We start from the raw sequence: 22,033 nt of genomic DNA on the forward strand, positions 1-22,033 counted from the left end.
CGTTGGAAGCAAGGAAGGTTTGTTTACATACAGTCGGGCATGGTAATGCTGCTCGGGTGGTTGTCGGGGGGTGTCAAAAGTTTTTGGTTTTTCTTGTGGTAAACAATTGCCTGGTGGTTTCCTAGAGTACTCGGAAAATGCTGAAAGACAACGTAACAAACGATAAATACCGCAAAGCTGTGGAACAACTTTATCTTAGATATCAGGAGGTTCAGGCGGAAAATGAACGCTACGTCTACAGGTAAGAATCAACTGTTGGTGTTCCTTGGAGGGTAGTGGGTCACTGCTTTTTTCCGTCATTTTAGGCTGGCGAAAGTTAAGAAAATGGTCAAACGGAGGCTGAAGGATGTGGCGATGCTAAAGAGCCGGTTGGATAGGTACAACGATGGCTGGCGACACGTGCCCATGGTTGCTCCGCATCGGACACGTAAGACAGAGCTGAAACGGGGCCCGAAACCCAAACCTAAAAATACGGAACCGAAAGTTCGAGTTAAAAAACAAAAATCCACGGAAAAGACGCTGAAACAGAAAATATTGACTGCGAATAAGATTGTAGATTAAGATATGCATTGGAAAAAGTAAGTAGGCTTAAGCTGGTTGTAATTAAATTTCGTTTATTTGGAACATAAAATTGTGTTTTCAATGGCCTTTGTTTGCCTTGCATTTATTCGGCTCTCAATAATTGTTCTGCTATATAAGTCGAAGCGATGTGGTCGTAAAAACGCACCAGATTTTGAGAAAAGTGTGCTACCTGGGAAGAATTGAATTATTATATAAGAAACAACGAGTCCTTTTTAAATTACCCAACAAGACGCTCAGCTTCCTGAAAGTTAACAGGACGGATTGGACTATGTCGCGCCAAACTAAGACCGTTGGCTTATTGTGTGTCCTACTAAAGTTAATTTATATGAAAAGTTCCCTCCTAGAGGGGAGGTTAAGGAGATAATTCAGTAGGTGCACCTGATCGAGGAGCTTATTACGGAGTTAAATATTGCTCAAGTGGTATCTTTCCACCGCGAGTGTCCAATGGGATGTAGAAGACTGTAAAGCTCACCGACGCCTTGAACCGATAAACTAATTTCTTGGGGTCTCATATGGTTGCCGCAGAGGGTATTTTGCTAATTCCAAGTGGGGATCACACTTTCACAAATGCCTAAGTTTATCCACCCGCTCATTACCAACAAAACATTTGTTCCCCGCTATCCACTTCTGTGTAAACCCGGTTTTGGCAGGGAATTTTTTGAGGTTTTTCTGGCATCCCCATAGAAGGTTCCCCATAGAAGGTTCGACATAGGGCAATGTTAGCTTTCAATGCCGCTAACATCAGAGAGCTTATGGGATTTAGTATGTTCGTACTTCCTCCATAAAATCTTCGGCATGCATAGAAGTTGCGAGAAATCCATGGCTGCAGAGAAAAATCCGGGTCAATGAGTGAAAATTATTAGCCCCTATGCAGGGCTGTATCATTCAAACCTCTATTCATGACTGCTGAAAAAACTCCGGGACCCTGGGAATTCACCATCACATTAGATTCATTCTACGTATTCCAACCTCAGCCTGTCTTCTATCTTAAACACTTCCCTGTGCCACAGTATGTGATTCCTCAGATTGTCGTCATTCTTATGATTCCAGTCTTCCCTACTAATCGTGACCACGAGTTTAAATCGAGGTAGTATTTCATTGAAGTGAAATCACTAGCCATCTCCAGGGTTGTGTGTGTATGGTGGGGGAGAAGCTACAGCTTCTGAGCACTCAGGCCGTGTTGGCCCATTGTACTTGCCACCCCCGTCTAACGAAATATTCCGGATTCGTTAACGCATCGCAGGATTTCCGTTAGTAGATGTGATGCTACCCGTCGCAATTGGAGAGCATCGGCACCAAAAATCTGATGCCTGATGCGTCCATAGACGGGGCATTCACATAGGAAATGCTCCGTGGATTCCGCTTCCTCATTACAGAAGGGACACGTATCATCTTCGGTAATTCCTATTCTGAACATATGCCCAGCTAGTGAATTATGGCCTGTCAGAATGCCCACAATACACCTGCAAGTCCTCCTGCTTTTCGACAGGATAAACTTTGTATATTCGGTTCTGGCAGGAAAAGTTTGGTGTGTCGAGCGGCATTTAGGCTCTGCCACCTGTCATTATGGGAAGCTTGTTCCCAGTTTTTGAAAACAGGCTTAGCCAATGCTACTGATACTCCAATTGCTGGCTCCGGTCCCGGTATAGGGGAGATTGACCCCTCTTTCGTTAAAGCGTACGAGATTTCATTTCCTTCTACGCCACAGTGACCAGGTACCCAGAGTAGTTCCACCGTATTGAATCTAGACATAGAGTTCAAACGGTTTCTGCATTCCTGAACGATTTTCGAAGTGATCAAAGGACTGCTCAATGCCCTCAATGCAGCTTGGCTGTCACTGCAGATTGCGATGCGCCTGCCCTTCAATCGCTCGTCAATCACCCAGTTTGCCGCCCTTAGGATCGCATAAATTTCGGTTTGAAAAACCGTTGCATATTGTCCCAAAGGAAAAGCCCACTTCTCGTTTTTATTCGAGAGATAGACTCCGGCTCCAGAACCCTCTTCTGTTTTTGAGCCATCGGTGTAGAAGACTTCCGTATATCCCGCCACGCATTCCTCTGGGTCCTCCCTAGGCTTCAGGGTAACTTCATGTCTTCTACCAGACAGATGTATGGGGACACGAGAATCGGAAGGCATTGTAAGAACTGGATTCAGTCCTCCCAGTAACTCTTCCAATGCTCTGTGCCCCCCACATCCGTTGTTTCCCCATAGATCTAATCGAATTAGCCTAAGAGCTGCTCTCATTGCAGTGCTTTGAATAAATATATCCAGGGGCTGCAAATTGAGTAGTGCATTCAGAGCTGCGCCGGATGTCGTGATCATGGCACCAGTGATACCCAGACACACAGTTCTTTGCAGTGCGGCTAGTTTACGATGTTGTGTTTGTGATTACTTTGTCGATTCAACTACGCCCGTGTGTTACAGGCACTTAAATGTCTTTTATCTGAAGTCTGCACAATCTCTCAATTGTAACAGCGTTTCTAAAGCAACGATCGTAATGCAGAGAGAGACGATGATGCCGTAAGCCTAAGCCATCAGGACTCCATCTGTCTCTTAAAGTTTGTTGTTGCCTTAATTTTCGACACTAACAAATGAAATACCGACTCTTTCCCGATTCGATGTAGGAGAAAAGATTTCAACCCCCTCCCCTCATGTGTCTTTCTAACCCAGTTTTTTAGCCACTTACCAAGGGCAGTAGTGAGACTTATTAACCTACAGGCAGTCTCCACCCTAATCTGTTTTCAGGCTGTCAGTGTATGGCCCAGAACAACACTGAATTACTAGCTCTTAACAAGATACTGCTCTGGAAATGGAATCCCCTTCTGCAAAAAATAGAGTAGACTCCATCTGGACCAGGTGATTTATACGCCCCGAATAAGTTTATTCCCCACTTCACCTTTATTCAATGTCACGATTAAATTCGCGAGCATCCACCACCTTTTATTATTATCATCAAACGGCACAACAACTGGTATCCGGTCTAGGCCTTTCTTAGTGAAAAACTCCAAACTTTTCGGCTTTTCGCCGAGGTCCAACAATTCGATATCCATAAAAGCGGTCTGGCGTCCTGCGGCCTGTGCCATCGCTACATCTGAGGTAAGGTTTGCCACGTCTTCCTTTTCTACGATAGATATTGCGCTTATAGACTTTGCGGGCTGGATCATCCTTGTCTATACGGATTAAATGACCCGTCCAACGCAATCTATTGAGTCAGATTTTATCCACAACTAGTCGGTCGTGGTATCGCTCATGAATTTTGTCGTTATATAGGCTACGTAGTCGTCCATCCTTTTGTAGGGGGTCAACGCGGCTGAGAGTAAGCTGAAATAGGCTGTTGGATACCAAAAACCGTGCGGGGGTCGTCATAGCTGTTATTGGTTGTGATTTTCTACCCTAGATAGAAGAAATTATCAACGCCCGCTTGTGAAAGGAGGAGGAATGGATAGTTTCAGTCTGAATGGCTGTACGCCACCGCAACGCTTTAGAGGGTAGGTGAGGAAAGTGCAGGAACTTTGCAGTCGCAGATTACTAACTGAGGAAGCTACTCCCACACCTAGCAGTTAGGTATAAAATGCAAACCCATCTAATGAGAGGAAGGAGAAAATTAAGGTCCGGTACGAATAATCGGCGGGAGTCGTCTGACTTAGTGGTTGGTTCAGGCTCCAGTAATGGACAGCACGGCGTCGAAGCCACTAGTCGTGGGGCGTTTCGACGTCTAGGCGCCACGACGATCAGGAGCATTGCTCCGCCTGCTACAACTGTTTCACCACAATTGTGGCGACCACTTGAGCAGATTCGCGTAGGCAGCGGATGAAGTGGACTGAAGAAATGAAGTTCTTTATCATCCGCTCCTACTATGAAATAACGCCGGGGTCGCTAGTCGTGGGGCCGTTCAATATCTAGGAGCCACGACGACCAGAAGCATTGCTCCCCTTGCTGCAGCTGTTTCGTCACAATATGTGGCGACTACTTCAACAGGTTCGCGTGGGCAGCTGATGAAGTGGAATGAAAAAATGAACCACTCCATCATCCGCTCCTACTACGAAATAACCGTGGGGACGGGTACAACATCTTACCGCCCCTTGTTGCACCAGAGATTCGTCGAGCGTTTCCCGTAACTCGCCCAAGTGACTGTACAGTGAATCGCAGACCAGTACCGTTTTATAACTCGCAGCAACACAATCCCGCCATCATCGGGGAGTGTGTTTGACTAGAGGTCACCGCGGAAACTGGTGACCGAGAGTCGATGGGGGCAGAGGCGGCGGCATCAATAACACCACGCCGCACTGCAGGCAAAAGTTTCAGTACTCGCCGAAGCACTCTTCTCCACCGTCCAGCTGAGGTTTCCACTGAGGTTCGGGACGAATTCCAAAGAGCGTGTAAAGAATTCTCGGATATGGAACCTTTGCATAAACCAGGTATTCCCAGGTTCTATGCATCTCTAGCAACTCGGGGAACTCTATCTCAAATCAATGTTGAGATTGCATTTTGGCTGTGTACTGATATGTTGCTGCTGCAACTACAATCATTTGTGCATTGTGGTGCAGTTGTGGGCAGAAGATTCGCTTTCGTGTTATTGGTTTGAGTGACCGAGGAGATCCACCATGGAAAATTCGTCTGGAGCGTCGGCGCGACTCAGTAAGGCAGGACATTGCTAGATTGATTCAGATGAGAAAGAAGAGATAATGTGAGGGAAATAAAGTGGCTTACAGAAACTATGCGGTCGGTTGGCACACACCAAAAGCCAGGTTATGAGTCGGCCGGAGGAACTTCCACCCTTCCTCTCTGCGGGGATCACCTACCTTATCCCTAAGAAGGACACGGTGCAGGAGCCTGCAGACACAAGACCGATTACTTGCTTACCAACCCTCTACAAATTCATAACGTCTATTATTAGTGGAAGGATCAATGGGCACCTTGAGATCAATAACATTCTGTCCGAGGAGCAAAAGGGTTGTTGAGTTGGGTCAAGGGGTTGCAAAGAGCAACTCATTATCGACTCGGTAGTTGTAGGACAAGCATCTAGAGGCCAAATAAACCTCTTTAGTTGCTATATCGATTATGCCAAGGCTTTCGATAGCGTCCTGCATACCTGCCTAATCAATGTCCTACATCTGTATCGCATTGATCGGAAACTAATAAAGTTTTTGGCGACAGTCATGGGAAGGGTGGCATACCACCTTATTAGTGCGTACATCTGAGGGTGCTGATACCTCAGAGCCCATCCGTTTAAGCAGGGGCATCTTCCAGAGGGATTCGTTGAGTCCCCTTTGGTTTTGTACGGCACTGAACCCCGCTTCATGGCTACTGAATGATGCTAGAGGGCATAGTTTTGCAATTAAATATGGCCTACATGCTAAGTGCGAACTGACACAGTTGATGTACTTAGATGACATCAAGCTGTATGCTGGTACTGACGACCATCTTAGAAGTATGTTGCGAATAATAGACATGTTAAGCCGTAATATTCGGATGGAATTAAAAAAGTGTCGAATCCAAGCCATCCGCAAAGGTCATCACGAGCCGCATGCCGGACATAGCATTGGTGACCTCCACATCGAAGCTATGACCGAGACAGACTTCTACAAGTACCTAGGAAATCTGCAAGGAACCCATGCTCGAGTTGGTGATCTGAAGGATGCTCTGCTGTCCGAATTCCTGCGACGTGTAAAGCTTGTACTGAAATCACATCTCTCGGGGAAGAATAAAATAAGCGCGTTGAATGTATTCGATATCCCTTCACTGGCTTATGCATTTGGAATATTGCTGTGGACGAAGACCGATCTGGAAAACGTCCAGCGGCGGATACGGACAACTAGGTCCAAATTCCGAATGCATCATCCAAACTCTGCCGTGGAGCGGATGAATCTGCCTCTTGACATTGGAGGCGTGGCGGCACATGATCGCCAAGTCGACCAGCTGCGCGCTTATTTTTACAGCAAGGAGCAGGCGAGTCCTTTGCATACGGCTGTCTGTAAGGCAGACTGTGGACTGACTCCATCTTTCAACCCTCTGAGTGCGGTGAATTCGGACCAAGAGCGGATCGATGAATGGAAGTCGAAGGCAATGCACGGTAAACACGTGAATTATCTTTGGCAGCCATTTGTCGAACAGATGGCTGTGTGCTGATGAACTCTTTGCTGAGATGGAGGAGCTCATGTGTGCCATTCAGGATGGCGTTACCGCCACCCGAGCTTATAAAAAGCTCATCATGAAAGAATGGGTGGAGAACGACCAGTGCAGAATGTGTGGTTCGGCGTTAGAGACGTTGGATTATCTCATTTCTGGCTGTACTGTTATGGCACCGATGCAATGCATCACCAGGCATAATGCTGTATGTAAGGTTATCCATCAAAACCTTGCATACAAGCATGGGTTGATCACGGGAACATGTCCGGTTTACCGATATGAACAGGAAGCATTACTTGATAGTTCTGCTGGCAGCATGCATTGGGACCGCCAAGTTCGAACTGATCGCCATATTCCACACAACAAGCCTGACGTGCTGTTATTTGACAATACGAGTCGCTCCGCGTATATTATTGATGTTGCTATCCTCCATAACAGCAACATCGAACGGAAATACGTGTAGAAGAAGGTGAACTATGAGCCATTGGCTCGAAAAATCAGAGATTTGGCGTCTCGAGCGGGTGGTTGTAGTTCCCATATTGTCAACTACAGGAATTGTACTTAAATCCCTCACGGCTTCCCTTGATGTCCTGGGACTCTTGCACAGATTGGTTCAAACCATGCAGAAGTACACCAATGTGCATCCGTAGTTGATGTTGCGGGGATTTCTCGAGTGATTCTTCCATAACCTACTACCGGCCACCACCACCACCTTTAATTTTTAAGTAGGTAGGATCGTCCGGGTCGAAATGCGTGGCACTTATTGCTAGTATTAGGTAAAATCCGGCATCTGTCGAGATTGTGTCAACTCGGAAAATACTCGTTGGCGCAACAATCCATATTGGATCCGGGCTTTGAGGTGTATTAAGAGCACTTCATTCAAGACCGCAACGGTAAACTTTAGGAAGCAATGTGGCCAGCATTGCGCTCGCCCGAGATTATTATCTTGATTTGACTGAGGTACTCTCACTCACAGCTGTCTCGATAGGTATCCGACGTCAAATCACGACACAAATTCTACCGTCACCAGTGAAATTTGAATCGTGACCTTTCGTACAACAGTCTTGTGCTCTAACCGCTCAGCTATACGGATTAAAAGATAATCAACTAAAAATCCTCCTCGAAAAATGTAAAGCCAACGTTTTATTCAATCAAACACCAACGAGTTAAGTTTAAAGACTTTATTTTACTGGAATTTGGTAACCAAAAATTCTGCCATTGTTAACCGGTGTAGCCCCTCATGAGTTGACCATCTCCTAGCGTCCAACGAAGCCAGTGGGTCGTCAGCTATTTGGGTCGAAATGACTCTCCTGGAACGAGAAAACAAACCGAAGTTACAGCAAATTTGTATAAAAACGACGGGGCTTGGTTTTATTTGTGAGATGTAATCAGTTGGTGATGCATGTTAGGTAAATAATCCTCCTTTGTCATTGAAGTTATTTTTCATCATTTTGTTCAGGAAAACAGTTTTAGGAGAATTATTATATTTACCTTCTTAAGCAATTTCCTCTAGAATTTCGACTCCTTTGTCATATCCAGCAGCCATTTCACGGGACTGGGCAAATCTGGGGCCGACCCATCTGGAAATAAGTCAAAATTAAAGTCGAATTCAAACAGTAAAACGTGGGTTTTATAATCGTGGACGTTTTCAGTTGGTAGTGCATGTTCTTTAATCATTAATTCATAATGTTGTGACAAACGATCATCATTTTGTTTTTAGTAAACGACCCCGAGCTGAGAGAGCTACATACCTTCCTGTTGTCCAATAAATGTCGACTTTGTCTCTTAGCCCAGGAAAAAGAGGGCATCCTGCAGTTGTACACCTCCGCCACACCCAATGCAAGTTTCCAGATTGTGGTTAGGGTCTTTCAGTGAAATACACATCAAAAAGCATCTGAAACAGAAGCGGAAAAAAATTAGTTTTCATTCGTCATTTAACTCAGTTGAACAAGTTTTTCAGATTCAGAGAAATTGTTATATCATTTATTAATCATAATATGTTGTGAATTCAGTTCATCACAATTCTAAGTGTCTCGCTTATCCTGGAATTTGGTTTTATCTTTTCAAGTTTCAAACTTACTTTTCCATTGAATGTCCGACATCTTCCTCGGGACGCTTTCGACGTCATCACTTGGGAGCTAGCGTCTGTTGTATGCCAAAATTGTTATAGCCAGGGTCGGTATAAACCCTCCAACTCCTTAAAGTCACATCCTAGGTGTAATCCTGCGGAAATATTGCTTTGTTTAGTATAAAATTTGTGAAATCGGCCATGTGGGTAAAAAGGTGGGAACTTCAGATGGTGATGCATGTTGTTATGATTTAATCATCTGAGTCATAACTTTATGTATTTTCATCATTCGATAATATTTAATGAGGGAATAATTACAGAAAAATCAGAATTTTGGTTGGAAAATTGTAAATTATATTGGTTCCGCAAAATTGAGGAAATACATTATCTCCCGCAAATTCTTTGCTTAACTCACTTACCCACAACCACACGTGCTCCTCACAAAAGTCATCACCAAAGTGGCGGTCGATTTCGAAATCCATTCCATTCCGCTCCAGTTCCGATTCGGAACATTTAAAAACTCCTCGGCAACCTTCAACGCCGCCAAATCTGTTGCTGGTGATTCACTGGCCCCTCGCAATCCACACATCTCACATTCCGTTCCACTTTCATTGCGGCATCCGAACCAACTTAACACCTGTTCCTAAATGTCATTCGGTTTGTGGTTGGCGTGAAGTCTTTGTTGGGGTTGGGTTTATCGCGTTAAAAAAATCGTTTTCTACCTAAATTTCGCATTGAAAGGGCCTCTTAATGCAACCTGTTCGGTCTGGGATAAGTTAAGGCCTTCAAACCGGGTGCCATGAATACAAAATCCAACGGTAAATGTCCCTTAAAAATCAAATTCCTGTCAAAAGTCAATTTGCCCGTTTGGTACGGGCAAGTCGACTGGGCATAAGTTTGAAGGCTGGGCGAAAGTCGAGGGGATCCAGAGTGCAGACGTTTGCCCTATGGCGACTGACACACCGACAATCACTTCTAATGTTCTAATTTTGGTCTGTTGTAGAAATGGTCGGGCCGCTAGGTTCGGCCGACAAGAACAAGCAATGGCAACGGGAATTGCTGATGGAGAGGTTACGCACGCACTCGGCCCAGAATAAGTCTTTCGCGGAGCTATCGAAAGCAATGCGAATGTCTATGCTGGAGAAGAGATACTCCCTGGACCCGACCGAGCGGGGCACCCTGCAAAAGTGCCTGGACAGTATGCAGCACTGCATCAAGGTGACAACGCGGCAGGGATTGATCGAGCGGCTGGAGAGCCTCTCGCGCCAGCTCGGCCTCAAATTCATGGAGGACACGTCCGGGCTGTTCATCTCATCGGATATGTTCTACTTAGAAATCGTCCTGGACGCGGCCGGCACTCTAAGTGACGTCAAAGTGCATCACGAGTGCAAGGTGGGCTAGCGCTATAACGGGGTCGACCTTCTTTTCTGACGAGTTCTGTTTTCAGATCGAACAGCAATCGTGCAGCGAGCTCGTGACGTGCCTGCTCAAGGGCGACTTCGCCGATTTCACAACGCAGCTGGAGGGACTCTCCTCCATTTACCAACTGAACGCCGAGCCAAAAGTCAAGAGCAAGGCCTTCGTCGCCCTGCAGGCCATGGAAATGGATCTCTACAACTTGTACGCCGCGCAGAATTTCCACAAGGACGCGCAGGTCACTCTGCTTGAATCGAGCGTGGGAATTGTGCAAAAGCGGCGCGGCGGGCACCCTATGAAGCTCACCTACTTCGTCTCGCCGTACGACCTCCTCAATTTGGAAACAAAGTCGATGGCTCCGCTCACCATCGACATCATCTCCACGCAGAACATCGGCATGAGCGTGACTGTTAACTTGGAAGCTTCGAATCCAAACAAGCTGCAAATATCGCCGACGGTGACCTTAAACGCGGACGCACAGGGAGCGAGCATTCCGGTGTTCTCGCCGATAACGCCCACGAACTCGACAGTTCTGCCAGCGACGTTTGTGCTTCGTCTGAATAAGCCGATTCCTGTTTGTGATAGTTTGCTGGACGCGATAGTTGCCACCACGCAGCAGAGTTTGAGCGAACCCGACGGCAGGACGTCTATTATGGAGCTGGTGGTGCAGACGGCGTCGAACGGGGCGCTGCGCAACGGTAGCAAGGGTCTGTTCATCACGTTGCCTGACCAGAACCATTGCTACTTCTTCACGGAGAACAAGCGTTTGAAGGTGAGTGGATTGTGTGCTTTGCCTAGGTTTGGTTGGTTTCAGAAAACTTCGTGGATACTTCGTTTAGCTATTGTTGGTCGTGAAAGTAGTCCGGAAAGGATGTTGTAAAGAGATATCCTCGGGGCGCTTGGGATATCCAACTGAATGAAGTGGGGGAGGGTGTTTTTTCCCATGACACCGGTTCGGAGTTGATATTTCTTGCGATCGCAATAATTACAAAATTCTCCGGTCGATCACGCCATGCCCTGCGTTGGATTGTGGATATCGAGCTTTAATATGAATGAAACCCATAAACCGGACCTGCCGCTCGTAAGGATTTCATGTGACTGACGAAATTGCTGAAGTTATAACAAAAGCCAATTCAAGAAAAAACGTATTTCTTTTGATAACTTATTAATTCCTTACTACACTCTTGTCGCGTCTCTCGCGAATGCCATCTTTTTTTAAGCCGTTTATCACGCGCTGCTACATCACTTTCCTTGGGGTGGTTGCGTTCCCGGAATAGAAGACTGCGCTGCAATTTAGTTTTCTATTTACGTTTGGTTGCGCTGCTGTTGATTGCGTGTGCTTCATCCCTTTGGGCTGAGAAAGCTGCTTTGCGATTGTCGGCTGACATCTCCATTCGTTGAGTTCGGTGGTGAATCGGATGTTGCTGGTATAAGCCAGGTGTACAAGGTCTCTAAGGAATCCGTCCACGCAAGTGTATATCTCCTTGAAGAACAAATTTGGCTCTCAGTAGTGAGCTGTTGGTTTCGGCTACAAGTGTCCCATATGCTCGCGGATTGTTTCATCAAATTCTTTACAATCAAGGGTAGAGTAATATGATCAAAATGCCTGCTTTTGAATGGTCATAGTTTTTTAGCGAAGTTGAAGAGAGAGGATCTCTTGCGTCCCCTTACATATCTTACCGTTTTACACCAAAATTGCCCTAATTTCAGACGTCACAACTTTTTAAGGGGGTTGATCACGACAATTTTCAAATATGGGGTAAGAAACGGAAGATCTCCCTCTTTCTCCTTCATATCCTTTCTAGTCCCACCCGTTCCGTGGGTAGGGTTGACAATTAAAGCAAAATGGCCGCCGCTGGCAGCTAGACAGGCTCGAAGTCTGTGAGGCCATACATTGATCGTTTCACGCGCGGTATGGGGCGGCATTTCTCGAGGTGCACGCACGATCCTGGCCTTCAAACTCTCCAAATCCTTCGACTCAAATCTGGGCTGCCTGAGGCCCATTCATCCGCGGTTAAGAAGTCAGGAACATGCACCGCTAACCACTACTGAATTATCTTGGCTTTGTGAGCGCGGGTCGAGTCCTGCTGGAAGCACCACGGCTTTCCAGCAAATAGAGATTCACTCAATGGCTCGACTACACGACTTCGTACACTCTCGCATTGGTTTTGACGCCGGCCTCGCAGAAATGAATATCAGTTACTCCGTGATATGAGACGTCACATCGTACCACGACAGAAGGGGGATCGTGACGGCGTTGGACTCTCGGAACATTTTCTTTCGCTTCATAACAATTGTGAGCATATACTCGATCATTTTGTCGGATGGTAAAAATTGTTTCATCAGAAAATAGAATTTCGCCATATTTTTTACCGGGAAATCGTTGCAGAAAAGCAGCACACTGAGTTCGCCGTATTTCCTTCAGTTTTGGCGTTAACACATGGTTAATGCGGTATGCACCGAGACCGAGATCTTCTCGTAAAGTACGACTCATACTTCGAGTGGAAACGCCCATTTCCGCCGATATTCGTTTCTGCATGTGGAGAGGATTGCGAAAAACACGCTCACGCACAGCATGTACGACATTCGGGCGACCTACGGGGCGGGGGCGCCCCTTCTGCGGTCTGTCAATCACATGAGCTGTTTCGCAGAATCGAGCTAATGTCCTAAAAGCAAATCGTTCGTTTATCGGCAGCTTTTTTAACAAACTATGAATCTTTTTCGGCGTATTCCCACATGGTGAACTTTATAAAGTTCACCATGTGGGAGGTGAACTTTATCGTGTTGTCGTTCACGCGCTACTCACCTTCGAATCCTGAAAGTTTGACGGAAGTGGCGTATGGTTAGGTACTCTTTGTGCGCATTGTTACCATTCCTCGCTATACGCATCGACTGACAGAACTTATGGCTATAGTATGCACCACGAGCTTTCATTGGGGTTGAAGAGAGGGAGAGGTCTCATCTGTGAACCTACACCCGCGCTGGCTCTGAAGATATAACCCGGTTAGATTCTGCTCCTCTTGTCCTTCTCATGATATTCATGGTATTACGAGTTTGTGCAATATAAACGGCGCACCATAGCGCTTATTGGGTTTCCTGGAACGGCCACGAATACTTACCTAAACTGCCCCATACAACCGGATAGTCTTTTTGGGTGGAAAAGGCTGTCCATTCATTGAGGTTTTTGAACGTTAGCGTGGTTTTTAAGGTCCAGTGTCACCTTTCATCGATACTATTTGTCTGCGGAGAGGAGGCTGTGCATCGCTCAGTTGCGCAAGAAACATCTGAAACAGTTGCGACGCAGTCTGTGCTTGGTTTATTGTCATTGTTTCTCGGGCACCGAACCGAGTTCTGATAAAAAAGGCTGATTTGCTTTTCAAGTTTTTTTTTTTGGGTAAAACAAAACCTTATCAAAATCGATTCAGTAGTTCTGACTCCCTAGCTGGCATAATACCTGCGTGCTAGGTAGTAGCCTCTAAAAAGTTTCTCGGTGAAGAGCGAACTGCTAATGATCGTTACACGCTGGGACACCCTCGGAGTCCCCGGAGCCGTCGACAACTCCTTGTCGACGTCGGTGGGGTGATGTGAGCCTAGTTCTGCGCGCGGGCGGAGAGAAGGACTCGTAAAGTGATGCGGCACTTGCAACAGAGATAGGAATCCAGATCTTACCACGCAGGGCTATAATTGCGGAAAGAGGCACGAAACTAACCAAATGGTTTCGAATATAAGCCGAGTGGGAGGGCTGTCGACTACTCTGGCGCAAGCTGAAGAGGAAAGGCTTATTAAGAAATGCGCGGCAGCTGTGAAGCGCATGCGATCTGCGACGTTCCTCCAGAAAAACGTCAGCAAAGGGGTGAAAAACGGGCTAATGGAACTGGAGGAGCTCCTGGACAGGATTTTATATTATAGGCGGACATGGAGAGCAAGAGAAAATCCACGGGAAGCAGAAACAACCGCGCCTCCTGACGACCTACCTACCTCTACTGCACCGGAACTAATGTCCTCCTTGGCGCTCAAGTCAAGAAGTTGCTGCAACCTGAGCGAGCAATCGCAACTCGCCCACATAAGTGTAATCTTGCTGTTATAAGCAACTTGGTTGCAAATTAGGTTGCACGTCTGTATTTAGTGTAGGAGCCTAAGCCATCTGGGATTTAAATTGCGCATTTTGGTTTGTTGTTGTTGTTTTCGATGAAAAGTTTCTGTGAAGGTGTCTCGATGTTAAAAAATGTTATCGTCTGTAGCCACCAAGAAAAACGATCAACCATTATTTATGGTGCAATATTTGAATTGGTTCGTTGTCAATCTAACGATTTCATTGCCTCGGGTTTGAATATTATTCGTCATGGATGTTGGTGTCCGCCTTTGTGTTGTGCCCTGTTTAGGCGCAAGTCAAAATGGAGGCATCGCGCTCCTATTCTGGTTGCGGTTTCTTCCTGGAAGAAGGGCTTTAGTCGAGCAAAGGAGATCCTCTTGATCGTACCTCCGACGCTGAGGCTTTAATGGTGTGGGCCTCGATCGAAGACTTCGAAGGGACCCTCGACTCTAATTGGAACATGCGTGCAGGATTCGCGATCCCTGGGCATGTCAACTACAGTTTTCGCGTGGTTGTCGGGCGGTGGCGGCTTCAGCTTCGGCATTCAGTCTCTGAGCAGATGCAACAAACCAGCAGTGTTGATTCCTGACTTGATGTCGAGTACAGGGTCGATGGAGAGTCTCAGGTTCCCCCCGTATACCAGCTCCGCGGGGGGCAAATTCTTCGCAGCTGGCTGTCCGTAGACGAAGTTGAACGAGTGGCAGGATCAGCGACCAAGAAGGGTCGTCTTGGGCCATTATAGTAGCCTCCAGCGTTCTGTGCCACCTTCGATCATCTCATTTTGGATTGCGGGTGGTATGCGGTTGTTTGGTGGCGTTTGAAGCGGAGAAGCTTGCGCAACTCTATGAAAAGGGAGGACTGCATTCCTTGGCCGGTGATTGTAATTGTCGGCACATCAAAATGTGGAATCCATACTCGGCATGGAGCTCCAACACATTGTGCAGTATCGCCTCAAGCCACCGCGTGAACCTATCGATGCTGTGGCCTTGCTCATGGACGGCCAGAAATATTTGGCGGTGACTAATTCGTTGTTCGAATGCATTGGTTCGCCAGATCGTGAACGGCGTAAAATAATTCTTTTCGGAAATCGGCCGGAATATATGGCTTTGGTCCCTTGTCTGAAGTCTCCCAGTATATACTGGATGTCGAGCCGAAGATAGGAAACTCCCTAAATGTTTATTTAGAGTTGGTTTCAGGCTCTGAAGAGCTGCGTTGTCCTCCGATGATTTGGCGATCGCCGGAAAATCGACGGTGGCGGGATTTTGAACTCTGCAACACGTGACAAAGCGTCGGCAATCATGATATTTTTTCCAGACACGTGTTGAATGTCGAAATTGAAATGACTGATAAAGTTCAAGTGCAAAAGTTGGCGAGGGGACGCTTGGTCGGGCTTTTGTTTTAAAACAAAAGTGAGTGGCTTATGGTCCGTGAATAATGTGAACGCCCTGCCTTGAAGGGAATATCGGAAGTATTTAATTGCGGGGTACGCAGCCAATAATTCACTATTATAAGTGCTGTAGCTTCGTTGAGCGGGGTTTAGCTGTTTGGAGAAGAAGCTCAACGGTTGCCAGATTTTGCTCTCCTTTTTATGAAGAATGCCAGAAGGGTAGAATCCACCAACTGTTGATATGTGTTCTTAAATGCCTGGGCAGCCTCTGTTGCAGATTACCCTTTCCAATATCGAACGATTTGAGCAGGGAACGTCCCCTGATATTCCTTGCTTGGCTATCCCGCACCGTGCTCAGCACAGTGCAGCATATCACAATAAAGTCAGTAGGTCTGCGGTGGGTTCGTTCTTCATAGTTTCTGCTTACTTTTGTAGTTCTGTCCAATGGCCATCCGTTACTGTTTGGCGTCTACGTACTTAAGAAAGGTGATTAGGCCAGAGTCATCTGAAGTGGTTTTTGCCACGAAGTCTCAGCGGAGGTTATGGGAATCGGGGTGATCATTCAGAGCACATGCTTCAGGAGGGGATGTGCTCTCGGCCCGATTATTTGCGATTGCCCTCCTTGTGGAAGTTGCATTATAGTTGGGCTCATATCCCCAGCAGAACTCCACGCTTGAGTCTATAGACTCAAGCGTGGAGTTGCGCTGTACAATTCAGGCGCCGTATCCATATGTTGTATGAATGCTGAGCCTGCACTGAGTATAAATCGATATGGCTGTGCCAGTCCCGCCGGAGCTCTGATTGTGGTCTCCCAATCATTCTGTGCCTGAAGAGGACAATGGGATTATGTTGTTCTTTCTCTATTATCCAACTAGCAAGGCGCTTTTCCGCATAGTACAGTACTCGCCGCGGCTATTTTCTATCGTTTTCGAATAATTAACTGGCGCCCACAGAAAAATGTAAACCTGGGATCTCTCTTCCAGTATTCTAATTGATAAAGTTCTTTTAGCCTCTTCATACCTTGATCTGATACCTTTTTTCTATGCATAGATTTAATGTAAATCTTTCTATTTAGGGCTCTGCGATTTCAAGTATTCCTTATACGGAACCATCGCAAGTTCCGAAGGTCCTTACCATGCTGAGACAGCAGGCGTTGTTTTACACACTTCTTGCCAGTTGCGTTCGAGAGGACTCGAAAATGGGAGGTTCGTAATAATAACCTCTGCATATGTGACTCATACTAATCCACGTATTTCTTTCCAGATTTAGAAAACACAACAATGTTGGAGGTTAGTGCAATAAACAACCATCAAATATCTGTTGCCTTGGAGCATCCGTTCGAAGAATCAATGGCAACCGTGGAGTTCAACCTGAAGGATGCATCGAACATCGACTGTCACATATATTCGTTGACCAATAACTACGATGCCATAGCAATTAAAATGACCAAAATCATCCAAAAGACACTATCAATCCCCATAACGATTCGAGCTTTACTGAAATTCTGGGATCAAGAACAGATGAAAGGATTCCATCGTGGCGGCAACGGAATTGACAACGGAAATTTTAGTTTGCCCCTTGGTCCAAGTGATCCTGGCGGGCGAATGAATGATTTTCGCGATATTAAACCAAAAAATGAGCGAGGTTTGAATGGAAACTTTGGCGGTGGCAATAGGCAGTTTTTTCATGCATCAGCCGTGATGATGGGAGGTCCAACGCAAGCGTTTGACAATAACGTTCACATGTTTGACCCGGGAAGCGACGGTGCGATGATGAACCAGTTTGGCATGAAAACGTCGCTTGACGGCAACTTTATAGAGTCAAAAGATTGTGCAGGCGGGGAGGATTTTTATAAAAACCCAAAGAGTAGAACCGATAATTTAATGAATCAGAATTTATCTGAAAATAGTGACTCCAGCTCTTTGGGTACATCGACACCAACCTCGGATTTAGGAGTCGCTAGCAATATTAACATGAGAAAAGGCTTTCATATAGAGTCGGACAGCAGCTCGCCTTTCATAGATGGCGAGTCTAGTCGGACTTCACTTAACGACAACTTAATAGAAATGACGCAAAAAACATCACCAATGCTTGATAAATCAACACTGCCGGAGGAATGGCGTCTGAAAAGTTCGTCTGTCGATTCGAATGTCAGCATACTGCCGGTTACGTCGACCGGACTGGAGCTCAATTCTGTTCTTTCCGGTATGGGATTGGAACGCAGGCCAGGTATAGAAATAATTCCAATTACAGCAACCACTACACAAAGTCTGCCCACGTCCATCACGATCACGCCAATTACATCTTCCTCAAAGGGGGATCGGAAGTCTAGTTCTAGTAAAAAATATGACGATAAGTCTAGGAGCGAAAAGAAACGAAAGAGACGAAAGGAGGATTCGTCATCAATGGGGCCGCCTGATAAGATGTTATCTAAGCAAGATAGTTTGAATCGGGGAGTTAGTGTTAGTATAAAAACGGCAGATGGTTCGTCTGTTTCGTCAGAGCTTTTGAAGAAAATTTCTAGTTCAGGGTCTAAACTGTCATCTGGTTCCTTAGGGCGGCCGAGTCCGAAAAATTCGCCGTCGCATATCAGTCCAAAGCATATTTCTGGTAGCACGAATAGCCCCAAGCCGGGACATTACAATACTTCGTCTCCTAAACATACTTCATCCGGGAGTTCCGGTAAGCCCAGTATGTCCGCTCTTAAGAGCGCGACAAATTCAAGTCCGAAAAGTGAGAAGGGTAGTTCGAAGTCGTCGTCGAGTCGGGATAAGGATAGGGATAGAGATAGGGAACGTAGTGGTGGTAGTAAGAGTAGTACAGGTTCGAATAGTCCGAAGCTGAAGTCTTCGGCGGTGAAACTTAAGCAAATTGACCTAAGTGCAGCTTTATTGCCGACTTGTGATCAGTTTTCGTTTGATGAGGCGACAGAGGGGCATATATCTGGTGGTGGTGGCAATAGTCTTGGCGGTAGCAGTGATTTGGGTAAGCCGTTGATTTCGCCTGGAGGAAGTGCTAACGCTGCAAATAAGGCTCGGAAGGGTTCGTTAAGTGCAGTTATTGATAAACTTAAGTCTGCGCAGAATACAGGGGAGGAGTTGGTAGTAAATTCTGGACAGTTGCACGCTGAGCCCGGACATTTTTCGAGTATTAATATGCGTGAGAAAATCGGTGCCGGTAGTGGTGGGAAGCTTTTGTATAATTCGACAGTGAATCATTCAGTTAAAACAACGTTGGCTGGTGCAGGAGCGCTGCAGGCCTCGTCATTGCAATCTAATCAGAATTCTGAGTACATGATCAAGCCGAGCCTAGATGGCATGAAGATAACAATCAACAAAACTCGTACGAAAGATTCGCCATCATCGGCCGGTAGTAACAGTAGCAATAGTAAGGGTGGATCTACGTCGACGCCTGGCTCATTCTCAAAAATTTTCTCGACCAGCGGTGGGGGAAGTGGTTCAGGGTCGCCGAAGCGTCACACTGGTCTTAAACCGGGGGTAAATAGCGGTCCTGCCTCGAAAAAATCACAAAGTGGCCAGTCCTTTTCAAAACTCAACTTAGGTTCGCAATCTTATCCGAATATTCCGGGTCGTGGTAATTTTCAAAAATCAAGTTCATCGGGGAGTTTGTCATCCTCGACATCTTCCAAGAGCTCATATTCGTCTAGTAAAAGCTTAAGTTCTAGTTCACTCTCGAATGCCGCGGATTCGCTGAAAAAAGACAAAGCGAAAAATCGGACGGACGCGTCGGATGTAATGAAAATGTTAGGGTTCGCATCGCCAATGGAAGGGTTCATGAAATCATTGAATACAAAGTTTCAAATTCCGAAATTGTCTGCTCGGACGAACGATGATTCGAAAAAATCCGATCCTAGTAGAGTGAATAGTTCTAGTACGGTGTTGAGTTCAACTACCGCTGTTTCAACTGTTGCAACTACAACGCCTCCTTCTGTGGCACAAATAGTTACATCGCCTCCGAAATGTAGTACGACAGTTGCGCCCGCTACGACTGTTGCTAATGAAGGTTCAAAACCTTTTTCGGATATTTTTTCAAAGGACATGCAATCGAAGTATCCGTTCAGTGTTTCGAAGCTGCCAATGGAACCTGCGGGTCAGTCTGGTAATGCAACTTTGAATAATGCGACATTCAACAAGGTTTCTAGCTTTTACAACCCCAATCCAAACCCACCGAAATATCCGCAAGACGTTCAGAATCGAAATACCAAAAGTCCATTATCTCATATTAGTATAACGAATAGTATTGCGCAAAAGGACTTTTCGCAGAAAACGCTTCCGCCCGCAGCTCCGATTTCAACTTCGGCTGCTCCAATTCAAATCATTTCGCCACCATATACGCCGACGAATTGTCCGATCACTAAGCCCTCGGTATTCCCGACATCACAGGCTGGTGTGGAGATGTCCGCCGCAACAACGATTCCAGTGACTAGTAGACAATCTGATGAGAGTGTAATGCGGCCACCTTCGGCTCCGTGTACCACTGCTCTGGACATGTCTAGAAGTGCTTCCAGTGAACTTGATTTAAGTGTGAAAGCAGAGGCTAGTAAACCCGTTCCTGCACCACAGCGTCCTTCGTCCGTTGAAGCTGTTTCTTTGGCGTCCGGCTCGCCAAATAGTGCAGCTCCGTCGGCCATTCGAAAGGTGAACTCTACCGCGTTGGTGCCTCAGCATAAAATGGGGTTTCCTGCTTCGCCTTCGGTGTCGGTCCATATTGTCAAATCACCCGTCCCATCCCCTCTCATGGTATTGCCGTCGCCGCATTCTAACTCTCCCTGCATCACGGACGACGAACTCATGGACGAAGCGCTCGTCGGTATTGGTGGCAAATGACGCCAAGTTCTCGTTGCACTTAATTGTACGGTCGACGTTTCATTTTAAGACTTAAATATTTCTAAGTGCAAGCTGGATTGTTTTTACCTCGGAATATTAATTGCTGGGAGTGTGGCGTTCCGGGAGCCATTTGCGACGTCCGATTCGAAAAAGAAAAAGACTTATTCGTGGAGGGGCCCGGTTGGGTCGATGCGGACTGATATATGGTCATGTGTCTGACCTAGGCGCCTCCACATTTTGAAAACAGGTTGGGGTGACTTTCCGATCACCCAAGACAATTCGTTTATGTTTGAGATGCAGCTGCTCAATTCCCATAGTTGCCCGGTGATATAGTTAAATATTGAAGACTGTAATTGGCGAGATCTAACCCTCAAGGAGGTGTCCCCGAAATGAACGGGTGGAAGACGGTGTAGAAGTTGCTTGAGAGCGCGGGTCCACGTTCACATTAGAGCGTCGATTGTTATTCTGGGTAAATGATGAAATCGAATAGACGACGAAACGCATAAAACGATGATATTTTAGTTTAATAGTATTTAATCTGGTAAGAGAGTCTAATGTACATTTTATAACTTAATCACATCTTGTTATATTTAATTTTTAAAATTGATTCGCTAGTTAGTCAAAGTACCCGAAGTAAACATGACCGTAAAAGTCATCTAATGTAATTGACCATTAATTTCTATTATAGATACACACTAAGCTAAGAGTAAGGCGACGAAGATTGTACTTTTGACTTTTTATTTATAACGAGACAGGAAATGATCGGATTTCGAAATTCAGTACAAATAAAAAATGAGAAATATTTTGTTCTTGAGCTCATATGATTACGGTGGATCAAACGAGAGCATGCTATTGAGACACCACACATTTATTAAGATGAATCTGTGAATTGCACGAGTGTGCTTCAAGCCTAATTGTAGTGACGTTGAGAAGTGATTGTATTTATAGAGATGAAGAGACAAAAACGAAAATATGCAAATAATATTAATTGTAGGTGGTGTAGGTATGTACAGAGCCTCAACTGAAAGATAATAAGATAAATACAAATGATGTAAGTAATAATTATAGTCAAGAAAATAATTAAAAAGAGTTTTTAAAAATATATTTGAGTTTTTCACTTTTTCGGAGAGTTTACCTTTTGGTTTGGCTACGAGAATTGGGGTGGTACGACGCAGTTGATTCACTTCTATTCTTCTCTTTAGTTTTTCTTCCGTTCAGTAGTATGATCGCCTCGTCCTAATTATTTGCGTCGTATGCCTCGCCTGGGTGGAGTCGAAAGGCTCCCAAATCACCACCCAGCGTGTCAACCAATCGTTGTTGCGGCCGGCCATATAGTCGTTTCCCAAAGACTTCGACGTTCAGACCAATCTTGGCAAGTGAGTTCTCATCAGCGCGAATTACATGCCCAATTTTCCGTAATTTTTCCACGATCGGTAGAACCCAGTATCGATCCCGGAGATCCTCATTTCGGTTGTGATCATGGCAACATTTTCGTCTCCGTTACCGCAAGG

General features: G+C 45.8%; 2 protein-coding genes across 2 annotated transcripts; both read left to right on the top strand.

The window, feature by feature from the left end:
- The first annotated feature begins 20 nt into the window (after nt 1–20).
- Nucleotides 21–643, top strand: LOC119649247. Its single transcript, XM_038051314.1, has 2 exons — nt 21–241; nt 306–643. The coding sequence occupies exons 1-2, from the start codon at nt 138–140 to the stop codon at nt 559–561; spliced, it is 360 nt and encodes a 119-aa protein (XP_037907242.1). The 5' UTR covers nt 21–137; the 3' UTR covers nt 562–643.
- Nucleotides 644–9,277: 8,634 nt separating this feature from the next.
- LOC119647915 (mediator of RNA polymerase II transcription subunit 1-like) lies at nt 9,278–21,204 on the top strand. Its single transcript, XM_038049237.1, has 5 exons — nt 9,278–9,597; nt 9,783–10,171; nt 10,227–10,967; nt 16,751–16,880; nt 16,939–21,204. The coding sequence occupies exons 1-5, from the start codon at nt 9,579–9,581 to the stop codon at nt 20,520–20,522; spliced, it is 4,863 nt and encodes a 1,620-aa protein (XP_037905165.1). The 5' UTR covers nt 9,278–9,578; the 3' UTR covers nt 20,523–21,204.
- The last annotated feature ends 829 nt before the right edge of the window (nt 21,205–22,033 follow it).

The sequence above is a fragment of the Hermetia illucens genome, chromosome 2, assembly GCF_905115235.1.
Source record: "Hermetia illucens chromosome 2, iHerIll2.2.curated.20191125, whole genome shotgun sequence".
Classification (NCBI taxonomy): Eukaryota; Metazoa; Arthropoda; class Insecta; order Diptera; family Stratiomyidae; genus Hermetia; species Hermetia illucens.